General features: G+C 34.2%; 3 protein-coding genes and 1 pseudogene across 3 annotated transcripts; all 4 read left to right on the top strand.

Annotated features, from left to right (window-relative positions):
- Positions 1-279: 279 nt before the first annotated feature.
- On the top strand, positions 280-2,230 carry LOC110638791 (probable 3-beta-hydroxysteroid-Delta(8),Delta(7)-isomerase). The gene is made up of 4 exons (XM_021789473.2): positions 280-520; positions 1,324-1,470; positions 1,567-1,675; positions 1,806-2,230. The coding sequence occupies exons 1-4, from the start codon at positions 379-381 to the stop codon at positions 2,068-2,070; spliced, it is 663 nt and encodes a 220-aa protein (XP_021645165.2). The 5' UTR covers positions 280-378; the 3' UTR covers positions 2,071-2,230.
- A 976-nt stretch (positions 2,231-3,206) lies between these two features.
- LOC110638788 (protein SRC2 homolog) lies at positions 3,207-4,345 on the top strand. The gene has a single exon (XM_021789469.2). The coding sequence runs from the start codon at positions 3,426-3,428 to the stop codon at positions 4,221-4,223; it is 798 nt and encodes a 265-aa protein (XP_021645161.2). The 5' UTR covers positions 3,207-3,425; the 3' UTR covers positions 4,224-4,345.
- A 3,965-nt stretch (positions 4,346-8,310) lies between these two features.
- LOC110638796 (uncharacterized) lies at positions 8,311-9,634 on the top strand. Its single transcript, XM_021789480.2, has one exon. It carries the CDS (start codon positions 8,838-8,840, stop codon positions 9,399-9,401), a length of 564 nt encoding a protein of 187 aa, XP_021645172.2. The 5' UTR covers positions 8,311-8,837; the 3' UTR covers positions 9,402-9,634.
- A 758-nt stretch (positions 9,635-10,392) lies between these two features.
- On the top strand, positions 10,393-16,435 carry LOC110638802 (DNA replication licensing factor MCM2-like; annotated as a pseudogene).
- The last annotated feature ends 4,803 nt before the right edge of the window (positions 16,436-21,238 follow it).

Below are 21,238 nucleotides of genomic sequence, written 5' to 3'. Positions count from 1 at the left end.
AAAACCAAATCTCACAAAATAGTCTCTAATAAATTCTTTTAAAAATGGAGATAAAATTAAGATGAATTAAGGACAAGTATTGATATATTCAAAAGGAATGCAATTTTGGAAATAACAGTTTAATTTTCTATCATACTTTTTTTAAGAAAATTTTCCATCATACAGAAAATATATTTTCTATATCCTTAATTGACAACTTTTTTTTTTTTTTTTGCCTATAGATTAAAAAGAAAATTTGCGGTTTTGGGAAAAAAAAATTGAATGTAGAGGGGAGAGTGAATGAGCTGGACGTTGCGCATAACGCGGATCTAAATCTCACCCGATTTAAAATTGAAAATCGAAACCCAACAAGCAATACCCAAAAGAGATACGAAAAAAATGGAGGGGCAGCCGCATCCATACGTGCCGAGAGATCTGAAACTGCCGGATTACGTACCTGTACTCCTCTCTCAGTCCACCATCCTTAGCGTCTATGGAATCTCTTCCCTTGTCGTCGTCTCCCTCGTCTGGGTACTTTCTGGTAATTTAACTGCGTTTTCTGCTCAGCTAAATGCTTGCAGATCCACTTCAATTGACTCTTTCGATTTTTGTTATTTATCTTTACCACAAGTTTCTGATTGAGTTCAATAAGTAGAAGCAACACATTATTGGTACACTTTGAATTAGAATCTTGCATTTCTGTTGTATCTTCTCATCCCAGATCCCTCCACAATTTGTGCTTGCATTCTCATTCTGCTGCTTATGCTCCCACATACTAGAAAGAGACAACTGTTAGTATGTTTGAATGGAAAGGTTTTATAAAGTAATTGAAGGTCAAAACCTTCCCAACTCAGTAATTTAGTGGGTTATAAAGGTGAGGTTTTTGGAGGTCTTCATTAAATTCATTCCAAACAATCTAATTAATTTACAAACCCAAAAACCTCCTCCCAAACATAGTGTAACATCTTATTTCTGTCGCCTCCTATGTGTGACTGTGTGAGCGTAATTGGTTGCAAGCTTAAACATGTGATGTGATGTGTGTTTTCCCCCTTATGTGCAGTTGGATATGCAGGTATTATTCAGAGATAATGCATAAATTCATTTTCAGAACTCGATGAATTAAAATTTATCCTCTGACAATCATCTTCTTTATCATGCCCATTGGCATCTGGTCCTTGCTAGTTGCTTTGGAAGCTTTATTGCTGGATTCATCTCTTTGCAGGGTGCTAAATTTTCCTTGAATCCCGTTTCTTTTCTATCTTGAGCGTGTTGGCTAGCTTGTACTAGTTTGTTTAAAATTAATCTAATTATCTTACTGGGGCTAGCTTGTTCTTCTTGTGCCAGGGGGGTCACCCAAAACAGCAAAAATTGATAGATTGCTTATGTGCTGGTGGGCTTTCACTGGTCTCACGCACATAATTCTTGAAGGTTATTTTGCTTTCTCTCCCGAGTTTTACAAGGAGAAGACCCCTTTTTATCTGGCTGAAGTTTGTGAGTACTTCTGCACTTTTCTTTTTTCTGTTGTCTTAAATGTATTTGGCAGTTGAGGTGATGTTACCATATAATACTCGCAATAACTGCTGACAGGGAAAGAATACAGCAAAGGTGATTCAAGATATGCAGCAAGGGATGCTGGAGTAGTTGCCGTAGAAGGATTGACTGCAGTATTGGAGGGTCCAGCTAGCCTTCTGGCAGTGTATGATTTATTTACAAGAACAAGAAGATTTATTTTCCTTGTGTTATTTATGAAATAAGACTAGACTATTATTATTTTACCTTCCTCCACCATTTTATTCATAGCAGAATTGGTTGTTGACACTTGGCAGATATGCAATTGCTATGGGGAAGTCATATAGCTACGTACTTCAGTTTGCTATTTCTCTGGGGCAGCTCTATGGAACTGCTGTGTATTTCATAACTTCCTACTTGGAGGGCGATAACTATGCTGCAAGTCCTTATTACTACTATGCATACTATGTTGGTGCAAATGCCTCATGGGTTGTTATACCCTCACTTATTTGTATCCGTTGTTGGAAGAAGATTTGTGCAGCATTTCATGTACAAGGCCAGAAAAAGACTAAAACTCGGTGACAGAAGCAGAGAATAACTCACTTGAAGACTCAAATGAGAACATTTGGTTTAGTGTTCGTTCATATCATGTTCTTTTATGAATTTCATGCTGTCAAGTATGTAGTCTTGAAACATCAATTTATTTATGGCAATGAGCGATTAATACGCAATTTTATCCAAATATTCAAGCAACAAAAAGTTAGCCGGATATAATGGCTTGCCGTTCTATGCCACATTTATAGATGCAAGGGTGTCTGTGATCATAAGCGTCAATGCTGGTGGACAATTGCATCTCAAATTCTCAATAGGTGCATTTGCATGCTTTTGGGTTGCGTACAACATTAATGGAATCTTTAAATTTTTGAAAGTGCAGAAGCGTAAGTTCTTTGCAGGACAGTATATTTTCTTTACTCTTGGCACGAAGGGATTGATTGGCTTTAAAATGTAAAAAGATGGATTCGTCCATAAAAGAGGGGCAGAATACTTTTGTTAGTCTAACAGAGGGATGGAATGATAAAAGTATTTTCTCTTTCCTTCTCCAACTGAGAGGTGGAAAAAGTATTGGCAAAGGCAATTGCACATCTTATTATGTGGGATCAACTTATTAAATATTTATATTATTTTTTAATTTATCAAACATCTAAATTTATTAATATCATAACAATTAAATATAAACTCATCTTATTTATTAAAAAAAAAAAAAAACCTCATCACCTATAAATTATAATCAGAAATGATGCCCACTTACTATAACACTCTCAATCTCTTAAAAGCATTTATAATCATATTTTTATAGATCACTGCTAGGCATTTAATAATTAAAAAAAAAAAAAAAACACATGCATTGGATCAATTAATTCTAAATAATATAAGAGTGTGTGTATATATATATATATATATATATACACTTAAAAAAAAATCCCCATCAAAGTAATGAGTGAAATACATTATCATGAGAAAAAAAAATTAATTAATATTTATGTATTTATAATATAGACAGCATTATTACTGTTTATTTATTTATAATACAGTTGTATCATGAAAATTTATATCACTTTGTATTTATATAATAAAGTAATCAAACATGATAATTGAACTAAAAAAAAAAAAAATTCACATCCTGTTAAAACATACAATTGTTAATTTAAAGTCAAGCAACATATGTAAAAAGTTATATGCAGGAAAATTAGGTCACTAGTTGGTTTGTTAGGGTAATTAGCATGATCAAGAGGATCATATTTTCTAAATAAATTCTGACGAAAGCTCCATATGTGAGTCTCTGTCTCACGCAATAACGCGTCTCTTTGGAGACTTGGTTTAAGCCTTGGCCTTTTTTCATCTCATTTTTGCTCTCTGAGAGCAACTGATATTATATCATGGAGTGGGTCTCTCTGGAACTCACACGAATTTCCTGCAGAGATCTCAAAGCCTTCAATTTCTTCCAGAAGCTATCGGTCTATGCAGAGGTCTACGCTTCTAATGATGAATTAACGAAGAAGAAGAAGAAGAAGAACCAGCGGCAACAATGTCTCGACAGCCAAAAGACCTCAGAAGACGGAGAAGGCGGCGGAAATCCCGAATGGAATCACACCATGCAATTTGATCTCAAATCCATCTCATTCCCTGATCAGGGCGATCATCTATTTCTCATCTTCAAATTACGCTGCGCAGGTTTAATCTTTCGCAACAGATGTATTGGGAAAGTTCGCGTTCCATTCAAGGACTTGATCGACGAGTTCAACGGCGCTGTTAGGTTTGTCAGTTACCAGGTTCGAACTAGTGATGGGAAGCCTAATGGGGTCTTGAATTTTTCCTATAAGGTGAAGGGTAAGGCTGGGAAGAACGGAGATGATTCCCCTGCTCCGAGAGTAGACTTTCCATCTAGAACTAGAATTCATTTTTGTCCAGAGAAAGTCCATTACCCACCATTGCAAGTGCAACTTACGTCGCGAGACAAGTGCTTGTATCCGTCCCTGGATGAAATCCGCTCTCCTTTGCCAGGAGTTAGCGCGCCTTCTCCAGAATCTTATAATTGCATTTTACCTCCACCGCCTTTTCCATTGCCAGCTTTCGCGGTGGGTCATGGTCCTTGTCCATGGCCATTGGTACAGATTCCAGGGTCACATTGGTACTCAACAGAGACAGCATGTTATGGTTACGGTCCGCGTGGGTAGCGTTGAGGGAGGGTAACTAGAGAGGGGTTGCCGTTATCTTAGTTAACGTCACTAGTTTATTGGCAATTTCTATGTATTCCGTATGATGTCAGCTTTTTAGCAATGGTAATCAGATTAATCTACGATACAAACGAATTCTTCTAAAATAAAGGTTACGGGTCTTGGAGTCTTAAATGAAACGGAATATTAAATTAAATTTATATTATTATTTTAGTTTTTATCATCCTTAATCCCTTTGAAAATCAGAGGCGAATCTACCGTAATAAAAAAGAAGTCCAATTAATCAGAGGGTCAATTAACAGTGTTATGCACAGTAATATATAATTTTTATTTTTTATTAATTGAGTTGTAAATTAATTAATTTGCTATAATTATATATTACAAGTACTTAAGAAAATACATGATAATTTATCATTATTATTTAGAGCGGAGAAGGTTAATGAATAAGTGAAATTTGGATTGTATTGAGTAGTTAAATAAAAATTATCATTATTTTGACTTGAAAAGTCAAGTTAATTGAGAAAGTCATATTTGAATTTAGGAAGTTAAATTAAAATTAAATGGGAACCGCGTATTATACTGTTCATTAGGAATACAAGAGCTTTCTATTTTGAGTTACGATTGAAAATTAAGCAGTGTATAAATACAATGTAAATTTCTTTAAACGATCCAATTTAAGCTACCTAGCTAGCTATAACTAAATCTACTTGAAATTATTAAAATAAATTAATTAAAATAAAATTTTGAATGGTATTTAATAATATTGATTTCTTGCTTAGTTGTCATATATAATAACACAAGGAGACGGAATATGATAATTTTTTATATTAATTTATCTATGAAAATAATTAATAAGGTTTTTTTTTTTAAATTAATTGAGATATAAATTAATTAGTTGGCTATAATTAATTGAACTTAAAAATTATTCAAATTAAATGAATTAATAGAGAAATTGGATGATAATAATATTTTTTATTATTTAAAATTTAAGGTCAAATTAATTAAGAGTAAAATTTGAATCATAATTAAAAAATTAAATTAAATAATAATTATACATTATAATCATTAAAAAAATATATAAATAATTTATCATTATTTGAATTAGTCGGAAGACGAAAGTTAATTAAGGATTGAATTTTGTATTTTAATTGAGTAATTAAATTAAAAATAAAATTAAATAGGAATTATATATATATAAATTTGGTTATGATGTATTATTGTTGAAAAACCAATTCTATAAAAGTTATATAAAATTTCATTGCAAGAGCGGTTGAATTTTACCATATATTTTTAAGGTGTGATAAATAATAGCGACGCAAAAGGAGAATGTAAAGATAAAACATGCTGCTGTTTCATATTTACATACATTGAAAAAAGGGAATGTGTCCTAACAACCAAAATATATGTTTTATAAAAATGTCCACTTGTCATTACATTGATAGATTTAAAATTCTATGTATGTGATAGTACTAAAGGAAAAGTTATATGTTTTATATAGAAAAACATATTAGCCTTATATACTTATATATTTATTTAAATTAATCCCTTATAAATTTAAATATTGAATTTAATGAAAAATATATTTTTACTAATAAGAAATTAATAAGTCACTATATTAAGCAAATTATTATGTGTTCAGAGTAATTTTCTGAATAATAATTCTAACAATAATACCAAACATCCTCAAACATGCTTGAATAGATGGATCACTAGCTTATTCACTATGGACAAGGCAGGGGCTGAAAGAAATATCATATATATATATATATATACTCATCATATTTTTCACCTTTTTTTAATAATTGTTTGTGAATTATATAATTAAAACGTATAAACACCTCACTGGTTCAGTTACACATTTTATAGAAATGTGGAAATTAATTTTAAAATGTTGAAACTATATATCAATTAAAAACTAACATTTTAATCTAATTTTTATTATTAAAACTTTAAATTAATTAAATTGAAATTAATTTTAATGCTGTAATTATAAATTATTAAAATTAAAATAAATATATAATATAATTATAATAATGGGATAGATAAAGATATCCATTGTAATTTTTTATACTAATATTCATAATAATTTAGTATATATTATGATAATGAAAAACTAAATTTAGTTAAAAAATAAAACAAAAATATTCTAAAACTAAAACAAATAAAGTAAAATTATTAATTTTATTAAAATATAATTATATGAACTATATCTTAATTTAATATTTTAATTTAATTAGACAAGTTATTTTAAATCAAATAAATTTTGTTAATTTAATCCCCACACACACACACACACACACATATATATATATATATATATATATATATATATATATATATATAATACATAAAAATATTTTTAATTATTTATGTTAATTATAGTATCATAAGAGATGATAGAATTATTTTTGTTTCTTATAAATATATTTTAAAAGAAATATAAGTTATATTATATTAATCAAATTAATTAAAAATAAAAATAAAAATATATTTAGTACTATTTGTATTTAAATTCTACTTAATCAAATTTTATTATAATTTAAAATATTTATTTATAATTATAAAATCAAATATAAATATAAATAACAAAAAGAAATGTGAACCAATATTAGAACACTATATTATTGTGTTTTTGTTAGGATTATATATATATATATTTATAGCGTTCATTAGTTTATACTTATTTTGTTTTTTTATACAATATAATAATTCTCAAGAAAATAAAAAAAATTCAAAATATTTTAAAATTAATTAGATCATTAATATGAAAATTTTTAAAATTATATATTAAAAAATAAATTACAAATACAAGTAAAAAAATAGCATGTAATACATATTAAAAAAATAATTTATATAAATTAATTTAAATATTTAATATATAAAATTTAAATTTAGACATCAAACACTCATTTTCACTATTTTTGTTTTTTTTGGATATTCACTCCCATTGCAACAGCAATGACAAAGGGGATCGAAAAGAGAAGATTGCCGCTCGGCCATCTCAGAGATCTACCAACGAGATTTGGTCTCAATAAAACGAAACAATGTCAATTCCAAACCCAATAAAATTGTATCTCATTTTAACACGCAAGTTGAGCATTAAATCCACGCCCAGAGTCAACAGTCACCGTGCCCCACTCTGTACTGGGATAGGGTTTTCCCCTTCTTTAACAACCCCCCATGAACGATAACAGGAGGATACAAGTCAACTCTGCCAATGACGTTTCTCCCCTTCTAGATTATTTTTTTAGTTAGCGATCCATTTTTATTCATTAGTTTGCGGAATCTTTGACGAAATGAATTGATTGCGTTTGGTTTTAGACCAGAGAGACCAACTTCGCTTGTTGGACCAGGGTCATCCATGTATTGTTCAGAAATGAGACAAAAGGTTATATATGGCAGGTTTATTTATGAAGAATCTAATCGACTAATACAACCATTTCCCTGTTCCCACACTGGCAATATGGAGAATTTAATTGGACAAGTTATCTCATAATTCTCTGAAATAGACAAATAAAAAAAAGTTGACGTCAACTTGCATTATGAGATTAGTATAGCCATGCTGCTTTCTGTGAGTGACAACCAAAAGGAGCTTGCAAAGATGCCAACTTTATCTTTCCTTTTTTTAATCTAACACAGATTCACATAAATGGAGCTTTGTTTAGTTTTAGATTAGACACAGTGTTCTTCCTCTAACCCTCCCCCTTTTTGTCTTCTCCCTATTGGAGAATGGAGAGCTGCACGTTCCTTGGCAAGTTTGATGCTCCCTTTCATCTTTAAGCTTTTAAGAAACTTCTTTGAAGAGTTGCTAAATATTACACCGCCAAATGCATGTGATGTATCCAATAAAATAAGCCTAGGGTAATCTTTGTCACTGCAAAACTATTCGCTGAATTGAACCACTGCAAAAAAAAAAAAAAAAAAAAAAACAAAAAAACAAAAACTTGATTCAATGAATTGATCCACTATCGTACATAGGGAAAAAGCAATGCTGGTTTTACTCATCATCCCCTCTTTTTGGGTATTCATAACGGGCTTGGGTACATAACCTAGCAGGGTGTATCAAAATTCTGGGTAAGGAAGATGTATCGATACTAGATTTTCCTGTGAAATTATTATGTCAATACGTCAAGCATAAACCCTTAAAGGTAAGGGCCTCTAATTGTAAACAGGCTGAAATGGGCAAGAAGCCTAATTGCTTTATCAAGACCTTTTTCATTACTGCAATTCAACTGCTTTTTTTAGTTAAAAAGCAGCCCCTTTTACTGCACCTATTGCATGGCATCGAACAAACCATACTCCAATAATTCTGTTAAAAACAAAATTTTTATGTTGCTTCCCAGCCAATACGTGGTTGGGTAAGAGTAGATTACCAACCTATGAAGCTTTCCTTTCTGCTTCTTTATCACCCACTTTCATCCCACTCCCGAAAGTACAGAACAAAAGCAACAAAAAGCAGAGCTTTCTCTTCTCTATATAAACGATCTCAAGGGCTTCTGCATATCCTCATGCTAAGCCCTGCCCTTACATTCTTCAGTTCTTGGATCCAAATCACGGTTCTCTTCTTCTGTTAAGTCTGTTAGTTGTGTTTTTCAATCTTTCAAAATTTCAAACATGAAGAACAAAGCTTTCTTCATCTTGAAGTTGAAGAGGATGGTTTCATTGCTGAGCTGCATTGCAAAGGCCAGGACCATGGCTATCAAGAGCAAAACCAGCGCAATCAAGGCTCGTTTGATCATGTTTTCTTTGGTGAAGTGCAAAAAGGTTTTGTTGAGTTCAATATCTAACAAAATTCATAACATTCTTGGCCAGAGCGAAAGGGAGAGCCAAGATGACAATGAGGACCAAAGCAAGGCTATTGTTCTTTACAATAATGCCTTGGCCGAAGAATCGCATTCGAGTTGCATCCAGTTAGCAGACGAGATCGATGATGTTAATGATGATGATAAGTACCCTGACCTCACGCACTCGCTATTTGATGAAGAAGATTTCAATGACCCAGGAGGTTCCATCATCGATTTGGTGAAGAATTCCAAAGAGGAAGGAGAAGATTTCAGCTTGGAAGATGAAATTGATCATGTTGCGGACTTGTTCATTATGAGATTTCACAAGCAGATACGTTTGCAGAAGCTGGAATCATTCAAGAGGTTTCAAGAGATGCTTGAAAGAAGCCTTTAATTGCTGCAATTTTTTTTTTTTTTTTTTGTGAGCTACCGATCAGTCATTTTCTGCTCGCAGTGGACGGTGAATTCTCTGCAAATAAAATGCAAAGATTGGGCCGGATTTCTCTGCTACTTTTGAATGGAGGATCCAATTTCCATAACGGGCCCTTTGAATCCTCACTGTTAAGCAAGATGCATGTACATCAGGTGAAAAAAACCAGTGTAATAAAATTAAGTCCGATTGCAGTACCGGTTTTTTTTTTTTTTACCATATAATATAAGTTAATTGTTTGTCTACTAACTATTTGTTGTCAATTTTTTTGTATTTTAAAAATTATTAAAAGGGTTCTTTTTCAAAAAAAAAAAAAAAGAGTTATTAGAATTTGAATGCAATATATAATAATAATAATAATAATAATAATAATAATTATTATTATTATTATTATTATTATTATTATGTTTTTTTAACTTACATGAAAATTGAGGGATTATAATTGATAACAGTAATCATCCACAATTTCACTAACGAGTAAGAGTAGGTATGCAAACTAAAAATAAGAAAATGAAAAATATTAAATATCCATTAAAGGTTGGCTTAAAATAAAAAAAAAAAACAAATACTGGCAGTTTAAAATTAAAAATGTAACAATGTTTAAAATAATCTCATAAATTTAATTACAGAATATCATGCGCTCATATAATTGTTCTTTTTAATAATAATTTGTTTTTAAACCATAAATATTTGTTTGGAAATTATGAGTAGGTTGGTCCAAACGGGTTAGGGTTCAGGATATATGCGTAACTGGGCCTGCGCCCTTGGGCTGAAACCAGGTCAAGCACAATCCCGCAATCAGGATAGAATATTATTTTGAGTTGGGGTGGCCACGTGGAGAGGTACAAAGAGCCGCGTCAGTAGAATTGTTACCAAAACTTCCCGCCAAGTCTAAGGACCGCTCTGATCCCATCTCCAGGATGAGCAGCGGGTGACAATGCAGTGTGTGCCCTAAGCAAGACCACAACCTAAAGGACAAACACAGCCGCGCCATAAACTCAAATGAAATGGCTTCTGCTAATTCAGGAAATCCACCGTCCGCTCCTGATTCTCCCACCTCTGCTGGCATGAACACAGATCAGGCTCAGCTCCCTCCCAACACCAGCCAGACCTCCGTGAACTTGACCTACGATGATGAGACCCCCGTCGACTCTGAAATTATCTGAGACGAATCCGAGGAACCTGAGGAGGAGGAAGAAGGAAAGGACCTATACAACGATAATTTCATGGAGTGAGTCATTAATTGATTTATACACAATGTGCTTGTGCATATTCATGACTGATATTAATTGATAATAAATGAAACGCAGTGACTATCGGAGGATGGATGAACACGACTAGTATGATTCGGTGGGATTAGATGACTCCCTGGAGGATGAAAGGGATATGGACCAGATTATGCAGGATCGGAGGGCTGCTGATTTGGAGCTTGATGCCCGTGACGCCTGTCACGCTGAAATTGTTTGCTAACCCAAAACCCTTCAACGTGCGGCTCTTGCTCACACAAGTCAGCCTCTCAATGTCCCTTGATCCCACGGCAACAAAGTCCCTTAATGAAACTCACAATGGCCGAATCACAAACTCAAGCAACCAAAAGAAAAACAACAGCCATGCATAACTATGCACACGTAAAGAAAGGTAGAAGAAGAGAAATTGATGCAAGGAAACTTGTATTGCTTGAATCGGCTGTACACTTACAAGTATAACTTTCTCTCAAACTCACTTACAAGTGTATAAACTCTCTATGCAGAAAATGGGACCAAGTCCCCTATTTATACAAATGAAGTGGCTGCCCTAATGATGCCCATCATGTGGCTGAATTTAAAACAATTCAAATTACATCAATAAAATAATCATAGGGAAGGGAGAAATGGCGTGATGGACAAGGGGAGGCTGCCGCTTGTGCCACCTCATTTCCAGCCGTTGGATATGAATTGGGCAAGCAGTATTTCTGGCGCCATGTGTTGGTTCCATTCGGCTGGCCCATATACCCCACATGGGCTGCACTTCTTAGTTGACGTTGCATGGCTTGGCTTCTTTCCCATGCAAGTAAATGTGCTGGCTCCACTTGCCGCTTCACATGCTCTCCACTTAGTTGCCTTGGTCCTCATGGTGCACTCCCATTGGCTCATTCTCATGCACATGCAGCCAACCTTTACGTCCCACTCTTCATGCTCCACTACTGGTTGCTTCGGTCATCAGGTCTCACGTCCCCATGGAGTTGGTTTACGTCCACAACTCTCTCTCAGTTGGGCAGAAACTCTTGAAAAATTTGTTGGATATTTAGGTAGCAATATTTGGGAGGTGACACGCCCACCTCGCCAACCGCAAGCTTCCTCAATTCCTCCATGACCATGGCACTTTCTTTCTTCAATCTTGCTGCTATTCTCTACCTCCTGCCATTTCCTAATTATGCTCGTTTCCTCAATTCCTACTCCCAATTAATTTACTCCTTCACGTTATGCTTCAAAAGTATGAAGTCATTTTGTTTCACAAATTCTTAAATATCAATATAAATTGTCCTTTAAAGGTCTATTTCCTGACATTTACGCTAGTCCATCATAATCTACTTTTAAATCCTGATTAATCTTGTACCTTTTGATCTTTACAATGAGAGAATTGTATTATTGGATTTTAAGCCCACTCTCTAACTTCAGAATATGCATGTTACATTAGTTCTTTACACCAGCCTATTTGGCAGTTGGATCCTTTTGAGATAGAAAAGAGTATGCCAGTGCAAAATTATGTTACAGTTAATGCATTCCAATTTGGCTTTCGACAATTAGATTTCAGGCTTGTGTTGGCTCAAAATCAGTGTTATTGTTTGTTTGGTAAATTGGTTTGAAAAAGTAAATTCAGAATGTTATATTGGTTGATTCTTGGTATTTTGGTTGCAGATACTGATGATAACTACAGGCCTTCAAAGAGGTATAGAGCTGATTTCAGGCTGCCAGCTTCTCAAAGAAGCTATGATGATATGCAAAGCTCATCTGGAAGATCACAATGGGGACATTCAAGGGTGCATGTGCCCATGGCTGATCAAACAGATGATTATCCTTATGAGGTGACAAACTCTAATCACTTTTAATCTTCTCTCTCTCTTTTCATAGGTTATGTAAAGCATTTGCTTGTTCATGATAAATAAAGTGTTTAGAAATCAATCTCATTAGTCATTACCGAGGGCATTTATGTGCAGGATGAAGATGGTGATGAAGGTGAGTTTGAGATGTATCGAGTCCAAGGAACACTTAGAGAGTGGGTTACCAGAGATGAGGTGTGCCGGTTGGGTCGTGACAGATCATTTTTTATGGGGGAGCTGAGCTTCCGTTTGATTAATTTGTGAATGACTGAGGATAGTAAGGGTGAGCTTAGCTAACAAATTTGATATATTTTGTATTTATAGGTTGGGTGAGCTAAAAACTCACCATTGTATAGTTCAATTTATAGTCAGACGCTGTCCGTTTATTTTCTTAAAATTGGACTACAGTGATGGGCTTCATAGTTGGGTTAGGAATAAGTAGGCTTACTACGGACTTTGAGAGCTTTATGCTGACTAGTCCGACCCATAATTTGGATTGTGACATAGCAGGTAATATATGATTGCAACAGGTGTGGAGCAATTTTGGGACTGTTCTTTTAGAATTAGTATTCTGAAGTCAAGGTTGGTTCTTGCGCTGAATGCCAGTCAAAAAGACCATTCTCTATTAATATTGAGCAGGTGAGGTATCTTTTTCCATCTTTTCCACTTCTCTTTACCTGTTGCAGTAGTCTCAGTTTTCCTATTTTCATTCCCCCAGAGCCCAGACCCTGAACAATTGGAAACTGTGATTTTAAGATTGTGCCTGCTGGTCTTCTTCCGAGATACAAAGAAGTGATACTGTTAAATGATTTGATTGATTGTGCTCGCCCTGGGGAAGAGATCATAGAATCCTTTTCTTAGGCTTGCTTGTTTCTTTGTTTTCTTGATAATTACTTCCTCATTTTCTGTGTTATTTTTGTTGTGATATATTTCGGGAGGTCACTGGCATACATGCAAAGAACTTTGACTTATCTTTAAACACAAAGAGTGGGTTTCCTGTCTTTGCTACTGTCATCGAAGCAAATTATGTAACGAAGAAGCAGGACCTATTTTCTGCTTACAAACTTACCTAGGAGGATAAGGAAGAAATTGAAAAGCTTGCTAAAGATCCAAGAATAGAAGAAAATGTTTGTTACTTGTGACATGTCTTTGTCATTCATGTTTCTGTTGTATCATCATAAAATGCCTATATCTGAATATTCTTGTCAACTAAATTCTCAGATTATCAAATCAATTGTGCCTTCAATCTGTGGCCATTAAAATATAAAAACTGCAACAGCTCTTGCCATGTTCGGAGGCCAGGAGAAAAATGTTGATGGGAAGCACTGACTCCTCGGGGACATCAATGTACTTCTCCTAGGTGATCCAGGCACTGCAAAATCTCAAGTTTTGAAGTAAGAGCTACCCTGAGCAGGTATAAAGTGATTTAATTGGCATTGTAATGGTGATGCAGCATTTAATCTAGGATATTTTTTTTAAGCTATGCTGAAAGACTGGGCAGAGGGCTGTATGCTACCGGTAAGAGAGCTTCAGCTGTCGGTCTAACAGCAGCAGTGCACATGGACCCGGTGACAAGTGAGTGGACCCTGGAAAGTGGGGCCCTTGTTTTAGCTGAGAAAGGGATCTGTCTTGTTGATGAGTTTGACAAGATGAATGATCAGGACAGGTAAGGAAAGGTTTGTTTATATGGTGGAAAGTAATCCTTATTATTATCCTTATTATGAGGAATAAAATTTCTACTTATGAACGGAGTGAGTATCCATGAGGCCATGGAGCAGCAAAGTATCAGCATATCAAAGGCAGGGATTCTTAGTTCGTTACTTCTCTCCAGGCTCGCTGTTCTGTCATTGCTGCTGCAAATCCTATTGGAGGAAGGTATGCAAGTTAATAAAGACATCTTATTCATTCATTTGGCTGCTTATCAATCAAACCTTCCAAACGTTTACATTTTTGATAACATATCAAATGTTAGGACTCATGATTTTAATACAATACTTGTGCCCATTCGCAAATATGATTCCTCAAAAGCATTTTCACAAAATGTTGAGTTGACTGATCCCATCATTTCTCGTTTTGACATACTGTGTTGTTAAGGTGATTCTTCTTCAAACTCGGTCATTCTTTGTTCACATGATACTAACAGAGAAGCAAATTAATTGCAGGACGTGGTTGATCCTGTTGCAGATGAGATGCTTGCCAAGGTTGTAGTTGATAGTCATTTCAAGTCGCAACCAAAGCTTACTAATATAGATGATCGGTTCGGTCCCCGAGCGAGTCTCAGGATGATAATCAGGCCTCTGCTAGATCCTACTGGTCTTTTATTTGGTGTCTGCTAATGTTGTTTGACATTGTTTCTTTAGGTGTTTAATCATGAAAAGTTTTTTGCTTCTTTCAGATTCTCTCCCAAAAGTTGCTGAAGAAATACACAGCTTATGCTAAGTTGAATGTATTCCCAAGTTTGCATGATTCTGATATCGAAAAACTAACACAAGTCTATGCTGAAGTGCGGAAAGAATCTTCAGTGAGGTCTATTGTTTCTCATTCTCTGAATAACATTAAGGTAGTGTGATCTCATCATATATGCCTCTCTTTTGTTGTGCCTGTGCAGCATGGACAAGGAGTCCCTATTGCACTGAGACACATAGAATCAATGATAAGGATGTCTGAAGCACATGCCTGAATGCACCTCAGACAGCATATTACAGAAGAAGATGTGGACATGGCACGATGGCAATACGTGTTTTGCTAAATTCCTTCATTTCAACGCAAAATACGGGGTTCCAAGAGCCCTGCAAAAGGTATATACTAAGAAACTTAACTAATTTTCTCATAGACCTTCTCTACAATGCTGTCTGTTCCTCCATTATACTAATGCCTCTATATCTGAACAATCATTCAAAGCCCATATATTTGTCATAGAAGAGGAAGAAAATAGAAAGTGAAAAGAGCCCACTTCAGATTTTGAAATTATGGTGCTTGATGTCAAACTACCACATCTTTGGTTCTCTGATTTCCTATTTTTGACATTTCCTCATGCCTAAACTGTTGAGTCTACTTATTCACTCAAATCTTAAATTCTCAGGCACAGTTTTTAACTTTTGTTTCCTACTGCACCTGGCCAGTAGATACAATTGAAGTATCATCACATTTAAAACTGTTGTATAGTAAATTTTCATTTGATTGCTGAAGAGTTCCTGTACTTAATCGTTTTATAAGCAATGCTTAATTTAACCATGAGTAAATCAGCTTTATGATGTATTTTCTAGCCTCATGCCTGCCCTAACATAATGGTCGGTTTCATTTCTGACAATGGCTTGAGAATAATTTGATATGTTATTTCAGAGTTTCAGAAAGTACATCACGTACAAGATGGATTACAATAGAATGCTTCTCAATCTTCTGCAAAAGCTTGTGACCAGAGCACTGCACTTTGAAGAAATTATGTCTGGTTCTATTTCAGGGCTTACCCACATCGATGTGAAAGTCGAGGATTTGCAAAGCATGGTAATGCAAATGTATACTTTATTGACTTGTTCTCTTATGAAGGTAAATGTGCATGGCATTTACTATATGATTTTTGTGCGGGCGGTAAAACGAGGAATCAGTGATCTAAATCCCTTCTTTTCCAGTACTGATTTTCTGCAGCCAATTTTGAGTTGGATAATGATCGACGAGTTATCAAGCATCGTCTACCAGGAAATAAAGATATTAACTACACATTAAGTAGCTGCTGGAGGAGGAGGCCTCTCTAGCCTCCGGCTATTGATGTCTTATCACAATACCTTTATTTTTCTCTCGTTTACTTTTTTGGGCTGGGAAAAGACTACTTTCCACTGGAGGAATCTCTTTATCTTTCTTGCCATAACTAATTATTTTGGCTATTTCTTGCAGAAGAAGATTTTGACCTTCTCTACAAGATAGGGGCATTCCATTCTGTTGACCCCACAAGCTCAAAGGAGCATAGATTTTGATGATACCAAAACTCAACTAGAATCAAACTAACATTGTTTTTAAGTGTTGTGTATCTCAAAGAAAAAGGATAAAAGGATTTCATGATAGATTCGTGCTTATGAAGAAAGGATGACATTCTAAGGATAACACAAGACGAAGCAAAAGAGATAAAAGAAGAAAATGTTACCTTCCAAGGCTGTATTGGAAATCAGAATTGAAGGTACATATAGTATTAGAGTTAGTTTTATTTCTTAGGATTACTTGTGAAAAGAATTGAGGAGTAAAAGTCAATGATCCTTATTTTCAATCCCTCAAATGATTTTTCTTTGAAACATCATGATTATTGGCCTAAAAAATGTTTAACTATGATTTGGTGTAAAGTGTTATAGTTTTGAAAGTTATGCAGAAAAAGTTTTCCTGGTATGCTAACTGGTTTGCTACTTATTTTAGTATGCTAACTGGTTTGCTATTTTCTCAAGTACGCTAACTGTTTCAACTCTGCACAACATCGCAGAAAACGACAAAATAACGGCTATTTTCTTGAAATTCGTATTCAGAACGCTCAAATGAGTTCTGCGGTAAAAAACGTTCCAAATCTATAAATACACCTTCCTTTGGCCATTTTGCACTTAATGAAAGTCCCTCTACTGTTCAAAATCTTTAAAGCTTTCATTCAAAGTGCTCAAAGTGATTTATTGCTCATCATTGGCTTATTTACTCGACTCTTCTTTATAGATTCTGTTGTAATTGAGTGAGAGTGAGTTTTTAAACACATTATTATCATTTGTGAGAGGTTATTCAAGCACCTATTGAAGCTTGGTTGTGATAAGTGTTTGGGATAACACTTGGTAGAAGTGTGAAGCTACTTGTAAAAGCTTTGTTGAGAAGATTTGTAAAGGGCTTTGTCTCTTGCCTTGAAAAGAGAAGAATAGTGGAGTGAAGACTCAAAGTGGGATCTTTGAGAGAGTGGATGTAGGCTAGTTAAAGCCGAACCACTATAAAAATTCCAGTGTTCATTTTCTCAACCCTTGCTCTTTACATTTTTGCAATTTAGCTTTATGATTGATATACTTTTGCTGATATGAAAATTGATATCATTTGCTGTTGATCTTGCTGCTGTCTGAGAAAAACAGTTTACTGCTAAATCTGCTTTTGCTGCTGATTTGTTGATATCTGATATAGTCTGCTGGTTATCTGTTGTGCTGTCAGATAGGATATTGGTATACTGCTCTGGTTGCTGTATTGAAAACGTATTCAGATTACTGATATATTTACTGAATGCTTATATAGTCTGTTATATCAGTATACTGATTGCATATAGCTTAACCTTGAGTCAACTTGTCAATAGATCTATATTGTTCATTTCTCACATTAGTTAATTTAGTTGAACCTAGCTGCAATTTTCAAAGGTTTTGAGCAAGAACCGAAAATTATTTTTAAAGTCCAATTCACCTCCCTCTTGGACATAATTTGGGACATCAATTTGATATCAGAGCTTGTCTCTCTTGCTTGAGGATTAAACCCCTTAGAGTGATCCACACACATGGCTAGTTCATCTAGAAATTCTGCTGGTATACACCGCCCTTAGTGAAGGTTATTCCATCACTAGACCACCACTTTTTAATGGCACAAATTACTCCTTTTGGAAAACTAGAATGAGAAACTTTATACAATCTGTTGACATTGATGCTTGGAGAATAGTTAAAGATGGTCCTTATATTCCTTATAAAACCAGTGAAGGAACTGTACAAATTCCTAAAGCTGAAGTTGAATTTGATGATAATGATTGGAAGAAAATTTCTACAAATGCCAAGGCTATTAATATTCTTCATTGTGCTCTTGATATTAATGAGTATAATCGTGTTTCAGGATGTCAGGATGTCAAACCGCAAAGAGATATGGGACAAACTTGAAGTCACATATGAAGGAACTGATGTGGTAAAAGAGTCAAAGGCAAACCTCCTCATCCGTGATTATGAATTATTTGAGATGAAACACAGGTGAAACTATTGCTTGAAATGAGTACAGTTCTGAGACCTTGTAAATCTACTTAAAGCTCTTGGAAAGAGATTTGAAGAACAAGAACTTGTAAAGAAAATTCGAGGTCTCTTCCAAAGACGTGGGAAGCAAAGACCATTGTTATTCAAGACACCAAGGATTTGGAAAATACACCTATGATGATCTGATTGGTTCTCTCATTGCACATGAGATGATTTATAAGAAAGATGAGAATGAAGGTGATCAAAAGAAAAAGAAAGGGATAGCTTTCATATCCAAAAAAGCAGATGAGAAAAAGAAAAATGTTGCTCTTAAAGCTGGTTCAAGTGATGATTCAAGTGCTTCAAGTGATGATGATGAAGACATGGCTATGATAGTCAAAAGATTCAAAAGAGCATTTAGAAAAGGTGGAAGCAAATACAAGAAGTTCACAAAGAAATATGCTCCAAAGACTCCAAATCATTCAAGTGAAATAGTTTGTTATGAGTGTAACAAACCAGGCCACATTAAGCCAAAATGTCCTACATTGAAGAAGAAAAATAAGTTTAGAAAGGACAAAAGCAAAAAGGCAATGGCAGCAACTTGGAGTGACAGTGATTCTTCATCAAATGATGAAACAAGTGACAAAGAGGCTGCAAACACTTGTATGATGGCAATTGAAGAAAAAGGTGAAAGCTCACACATCGAAGATAGTGAAAATGAGGTAAATCTTGAACTTTCTAATGTTGATGAATTAGAACTTGCATTTGTGAAGACATATGATAAGTATAGAACTTTTAAAAAGAAATGCAAAATTTTAGTTCATGAAAATTGTGCTTTAAGATCAGAAAATATTTCATTGAGTATGGTTTCAAAGGAAAATGAATTTTATAAATCTCAAATAAAATTATTTAAGGAAGTTAATGATGAGCTTCAAAGATCAAAAGAAGTATGTGAACAACTTCTTGAGAAAAACAGAATTCTTGAGGAAAAAGTTGAATCTTTGACAAGAGATTTATCTAAATTTACAAAAGGAAAAGAAACACTTGATATACTTCTTGGGAATCAAAGATTTACAAATAAAAAATCTGGAATTGGATATGATGGATTTATGAAGTATGGAAAATACAAACAATTTTTTGTTAAAGCTACATCCTTTTCTCAACCGAGTATTACATGCTTTTATTGCAATCACAATGGTCATATGATTAATGCTTGCCCTATTAGGAAAGGAACCTTTAAGGCAAAGAAAGTATGGGTGCCTAAAGGAACCCTACCTAATGTTACTAACATTCAAGGACCCAAAGTTGCTTGGGTACCTAAGAACGCTTAAGCGATTTCAGTGTCCGCCTAAGGAGTATGCTGGAAACAGAACATTGGTACATTGATAGTGGCTGCTCTAGGCACATGACAGGAAATAAAGGCAAGTTTTCCTCTCTTACCTTGAAAGAAGAAGGTTATGTGAAATTTGGTGATAAAAGCAAAGCTAAAATTGTTGGATGTGGAACTATTGGTAAAAATCCTTGCATTGAGAACGTTGCATTAGTTCAAGGATTAAAGTATAATCTTTTAAGTGTTAGTCAATTATGTGATAATGGTTTTAAAGTCATTTTTACTTCTTCACATTGTGAGATTCATGGAAATAATGTTATGTTTGCTGGTGCTAGAATAGATAATATTTACTTACTTGATTTAACAAGTCTTGAAGAAAATTGTGAAACATGTTTTATGACTTCAGATGATAGTGCATGGTTATGGCATAGAAAATTAGGACATGCTAGCATGAGTACACTTGCTAAACTCTCTAGAAAGAACCTTGTTAGAGGACTTCCAAAGTTAAGATTTGAAAAAGAATTTCAATGCAAAGCTTGTGCACTTGGTAAGCATACAAAATCATCTTTTAAATCAAAAAATGTTGTAACTACGTCTAGACCATTGGAATTGTTGCATCTTGATCTTTTTGGTCCAATCACACCTAGAAGTCTAGGAGGCAAGGCATATGCATTTGTTATTGTTGATGATTTTTCAAGATTCACATGGACTTTCTTTCTTGCTCATAAAGATGAAACCTTTGATATATTTGAAGCTTTTTGCAAAAGAACTCAAAATGAAAAAGGATATTGCATTACATCTTTGAGGAGTGATCATGGAAAAGAATTTGAAAATAATTTGTTTGAAAATTTCTGCTCTCAAAATGGTATTTATCATACATTTTCAGCTCCTAGAACTCCACAACAAAATGGAGTTGTTGAAAGGAAAAATAGATCTTTGCAAGAAATGGCAAGAACAATGCTGAATGAAAACAGTTTACCAAAATATTTCTGGGCAGAAGCTGTAAATACAACATGCTACATTTTAAACAGAGTTTCCATTAGAGCTATTTTAAAGAAAACTCCTTATGAACTTTGGAAAGGAAGAAAACCCAATATTGCATATTTTCATGTCTTTGGTTGCAAATGTTACATTTTGAATAACAAAGACAGCAATCTCAAGAAATTTGATGCTAAATCTTGTGAAGGAATATTTCTAGGGTATTCAACAAATAGCAAAGCATATAGGATCTTCAATAGAAAAACATTGACCATGGAAGAATCAATGCATATACTTTTTGATGATGCTAACACTTCCTTGCAAAGGAAAGATTCTTGTGATGATGAATTTGAGCAGATTCTAAATTCAAAGAATTCGAATAATGATGAGCTTGAATCAAAAGAACAAGTGGAGGATGATCAAAATGATAAAGAAGAAGAACTCCCTTGCTCCACAAATATTGAAATTCAAGAAGACTCCCAAC

This window comes from Hevea brasiliensis, unplaced genomic scaffold (assembly GCF_030052815.1).
Source record: "Hevea brasiliensis isolate MT/VB/25A 57/8 unplaced genomic scaffold, ASM3005281v1 Scaf219, whole genome shotgun sequence".
NCBI classification, from domain to species: Eukaryota; Viridiplantae; Streptophyta; class Magnoliopsida; order Malpighiales; family Euphorbiaceae; genus Hevea; species Hevea brasiliensis.
The sequence above is the reverse complement of the archived record's forward strand: the minus strand, read 5'-3'. Positions and strand labels throughout refer to the sequence as shown.